Source organism: Montipora capricornis, chromosome 14 (genome assembly GCF_036669925.1).
Source record: "Montipora capricornis isolate CH-2021 chromosome 14, ASM3666992v2, whole genome shotgun sequence".
Classification (NCBI taxonomy): domain Eukaryota; kingdom Metazoa; phylum Cnidaria; class Anthozoa; order Scleractinia; family Acroporidae; genus Montipora; species Montipora capricornis.
The window spans coordinates 25359082-25364081 of record NC_090896.1 but is presented as its reverse complement, the minus strand read 5'-3'; the positions used below and the strand labels follow the sequence as shown (position 1 = coordinate 25364081).

Below are 5000 nucleotides of genomic sequence, written 5' to 3'. Positions count from 1 at the left end.
CAGCAATGCGACTGTGGTAGAAGAAAATCGTCATGGGCTCTTTCATCCATTTTGTTATCTTCTCAGCCCTCTTTTTCTTTGACGTCTTATCTGCTTGCCACGATGGTATGTATCTAACTTTTTTTAGATTATTTTGTCAATTTTTCTTAATGTATATTTTTTGTCTTGGTTATCAGATAGCCTAGCTTGTCTTTTCTAATTAATTGTTTATCTTTATTGTGGTTTCAAAGGAGAGATCAAGCGAGAGCGGTAGTTAATACTGATTAGAGGGGCGCAGCATATAGGTATCGCTCATGTAAGGAAACAACAAGATAAAATTATAAAAATGCACCTAAATGCTACCCGAAAAGATAAACTGGTATAAAAAAAAGTTTGATCTGGTTGCTTGTGAACGTCAGTAAGTCCTTTCGATATTCGAGCGACACAATTACATTCTTCACATGGCTTTTATTTATTCCGCGTAATCCTGTGAAAGACATTTTCCCATTGTAACAACAGTCCTTCAAAGGAATACACTAAGAGTGGGAAAATCCGAAGACGGATTCTTGAATCCAACCAAGGATTTTGCGTTTTTTTAGAGAAATCGAAAAACGGATCCTGAACCCAAACTATTCACACTCGAGGAGAATAGTTCGGATCAGACCTAACTCCGAATGTTTTTTAACATTTCAGCGTTTATTTGGGAAAGTATTTGAAAAAAGCATTTTTGACAAGCGGTTTTCCATGCAAAAATGTTACACAACATCTACCGTATATGAAAACAGTTTACCCCAAATGTTTTTTTTTTTTCCCTTTTTTGAGCCACTTTTACCGTAGTACGATCGAAGACACGAATAGGTCTAAAATATTTAGGTTTTCCTGAAAATTTTTTTTTCGAAATTGCACACAGTTCTGGGTTTGTTTGTGTGCGTTGTCATGGTAAATAATCATTTTCCGGATTTTGCGTTTTTTTTTTTTTACCCTGAAGGATCCATTGATCCGAGATCAGAAATCCGTTTTTGGATTTCCCAAAAACCGCACCCTTATAAGCCTGCAAACTGGTTCGTCGTTGGGTTATCAAGAGCTGTTTGTTTTGTCTCGGCAGCAAGCGAAGTTGTTTCCTAATTCAAACCATTAAAATGTTTCAGTCAAAAGCGTGAATTTGAGATTACGAATGAAGCTAAAACACGTAAGACAGGATAAATACCGCTAACGGAGGTATTAATCCACATACATCCCGAGGGATGTATGTGACTTATTTCATAGTTTTTCATTATTTTATTCCTGATGTATCTTTATAAAATGTAAAATACACCAATCTGTCTTAATATTGTAAAAATTGAACTGAAGTTTCTGCCGCTGTTTTACCGCCTATACTACTAGGATTAAATAATTAACATCTTTTGTTCGGGGAAACAAGTAATTTGGAGGCTCACACTGGGGGACAGCTATTCTTTGAGTTATTTTCATAGAGTTATGTCGTAGAGTTAGAGTTAAGTTTCCAAAATCCTGAATTCAAGATTTTGGACTTCCAAAATCTTGAATTCAGGATTTTGGCAGTTGTTAGCTCTAACTATAAGTCATAACTGTACTAAAATAACTCTATTGATAGTTAACCTCCTCACACTGAATGTGCGATCGAAACGAAGAGAATGGAATTGACATAACTGTCCCATTTTCAAATGTTTTTGATAAACAAAAGACTTTGAACTTTTATAGCCTCCTCAAGGGACTTAATTTTGCTAGCTATTTTGATTCTTGAGCGCTTACCAGGTCTTACCATTTGAATGAAATTCTCGCTGAGAACGTTTTGACAGATGGTACTGCACGTTCTGTACTTTGAAAAAGAAAATGGGAATGCGTTTTATCATTTGCCAGAAAAAACGGGTACGTTGTTCCGGTTGAAAAGCAAATGAAACGGTTTATTTTCTCTGGCACTTGTAATTTTTGACAAATAATACAGAAACTTCCGGGAATTCCGGTCAAAGCGAGAAAAAGGGGAATACCTCGAAAGGTATTTCCTTTTTTTCCGAAAACATTCCACCGGGATGAACTGTTCCATTTGAATTCTCCCTGGAATTACCGAAAATTCCATTCAAATGGTAAGCGCTCCTTGTTAACCATTTTCTCTATGCACCAGCAGTCTTTTCATGCGTTCCTGTCATTGACGTTGACGAGGAGCCCTTTCTTACCCAAAATTGTGAATTGGGTATTACGCAAACAACAGTTTACTTCGACGCTGTTTCGTTCAGCTGTACAAGAAATATTTGTCCAGGTGTCCCGAGTCTACTTGACTCCTAGACGTGGATTCAAGTATTTTCATGATGGTAAGTCTTAAAAAAAAAGCAAATTGTGTACGTTAGGTTATAAAAGTAGCCAAATCAATATTTTTTTTACACATTTTGCAGTTTGATATGGAAATTCTCCAGTCGGGTCACAAAGTGCTGGGGAAAACGGTTTTAAAGACGTTACGCAAAGACGCTGGAATCGAGGGTCAATTCACAAACCACAGCCTAGACTTGCAGTGACAGCAACCAGAGTACCGCAGAAAGGAACTTCCATACAAGTTTGTCATGAAGCGCACAGGGCATAGAGATGTTAGGTCTTTGCAAAAATATCAATCGTCTGGCATTTCAACTATGATTGAGATTTCAAAGAAATTCGACAGTTGTGAAGCTGGGTCATCGTAGTCAACAAAACATGGAACGCCGGCACTTCCCGGAATTTGGGAAATTCGTGGGGATCGTTCCGTTTCCAGGCCCTTTTTCACGATTTTAGCGCCCTTTACAGGATGGAATGCAGGGTAAAGCGCTATTCACATCCGGTTGGCTTTTAACAAATTCAAAAAATCGCTTACCTTTATGCCACGATCATGCCATCCGGATTTTTTTGGCTAAATGGTAACCACATATTGTCGTCTTGCTTATTTTATACAATTATGGCTTGTTTAAGATGGTATTCGATTCCTTGTGATCATGAGTGGTTGTAGATGTTTTTGAGGTGGTTGTAGGTGGTTGTAGATATTTTTGAGGTGGTTGTAGGTGGTTGTAGATGGTTGTAGATCTTTTTATGAGGTGGTTGTAGGTGGTTGTAGGTGGTTTAATTAGGTGGTTGTAGGTGGTTTTACGTCATTAAATTCCATGTTTTAGTGACTACGGCTGGGTCATTACCCGCCGAGTTGTCTATTACTCCTGAAAAATTATCAATAAAATGTAAAGTACACTAGTCGAGACAGATGAAGAAGAAGGTAGTTGAAATGTGTACTTTCATCAAAACACTTTAAATTGTAACACATCGTTATTGAACAGAATTTCATTTTTTGTTGAGATATTTGATAGAAATTTGAATCAAAATTTGTTCAGAGAACGAATTTGATTTCATCGGGAAGAGCGAGGTTCGATTGAAATTTATTGTAATGAAAACTATCAATGAAAATTCATTTGTATTAATTCGTTTTTGGGTTTGTTTATCGGATTTTTATTTTTATTTTTACATCGAAATATAGTACTTAAATTTAGAAATAATAAAAACGAAGAAAAGGGTAGTAGCCAAAACGCGGGGTCGGGGTCGGGATGCCTTTTTTTCCTCTTTTTTTTTTTTGGTTTTGTTTCAATTTTTATCGTTATTCTCCTGCACTGTTGTTTTCAAATGAACAGCATCTGTCCTTCATTTATGGTGGAAATTAGTCAAAAACATTAAGGAAATTACGGAAGCTATGAAAGTTCTTTTAAGAACTTAAAAGAACATCTTAGTTGTTTTTTTTTCGAAATCGGACTTTGTTTTTTTGTGTGTGTGTATGTGTGTGTGTTTTAAAATCGAAGTTGGTTTTTTGCGAGCATCTGACTTCGTCTTTCCGAAAATCTGAGTTTGTTTTTCAAAATTGAGATAATTTTGGAAAATGTGAAATATACGCCAACTGCCAGAAACACTGAAGACTCGCTGAGCTCCACACTTAAAATAACATTGTAATGTTTACTTCTTGAGAAAAAAAAAAGAATCGTAGTTCCACGATGATCGTTACGCTGTCACGCAACGTTCTCTGCTTGTTTGTTCGTGTTGATGTCATGTTGTTGTCTATCTTTACTACGCACGAGTCGCAGGGGAACTTGCTAGCCAATTCTATTTGGACTTCAAGGGATCGAATCTAATATCACGATAAAAAAGACAACAGCATTGAAAACAATTTTGCGGAAACAAGCAAATGAGAACGTTGTGTGACGACTATCGTGGAACTGTCGCTATGGTCTGTTTCGTCTTAATTGTATTGCGGAAAAGGTTTTTAAGACGTAAAGATTAAAAATCTGGTTTTAAAATGTGGAGCTCAGCGAGTCTTCAGTGTCTCTAGGAGTTAGCATATATTAGCCATAAAAACTCCAATTTCTGAAATTCTCTTATTTCGAAAAAACAAACAAAGATGTCCCTTTCGTAGCTTCCGTATTTCCCATATTTTTTTTTACTTATTTCCACCATAAATGAAGGAAAGATGCCGAACATTCCAACGTAACATTACAGGAGAATAACGACAAAAATTGAAACCAAAAAAAATTGGAAAAAAATGGCACACCGACGTCGGCCCCGCGTTTTGGCTGCTACCGAATAAAACAATTATGTTCTATGATACCAACTATTAATAGCGGGGAACTACCACGAAGTTGATTTAGTTGAGATATCATGTTCTTTCAAATGAGTGCCGTCAACATTCATTCGAACCTACTTTAATCAGCAACCGCTCTGAAGCTCTTTCAATTTTACATCTTTATTTTGTCCGCCATGACCTTTTTCTAGATGAGGTCCCTGCCCTTCCTTGAAACAAAAAAAATAGTAGAGAAAGGTAGTAGCTGATGGTGTTTTACTTTATTTTTGGTTTTATCTTGTTTTGTTTTGTTTCAAACGCTGTTCTGTCCTTCACCACTCAGCAACGGTACGTTTGCAATCAAATTTGTTCAGTTCATCGAAAAGTAGAGATTATCTCATGGAAAATGCGCGCGTACGATTTTTATCACGAGTTGAATAGTATCAGA

At 36.6% G+C, this 5000-nt stretch overlaps 1 protein-coding gene across 1 annotated transcript in view; it reads left to right on the top strand.

Moving 5' to 3' along the window:
• The window catches only part of LOC138033202 (uncharacterized), a 44197-nt gene that overhangs the window by 8 nt on the left and 39189 nt on the right, over positions 1 to 5000 (top strand). Inside the window, exon 1 of the mRNA XM_068880967.1 lies at positions 1 to 105. This exon is cut by the window's left edge and continues 8 nt beyond it. Within this exon, the coding sequence (XP_068737068.1) occupies positions 33 to 105 (73 nt within the window). The 5' untranslated portion in view covers positions 1 to 32. The remainder of the gene's footprint in view (positions 106 to 5000) is intronic.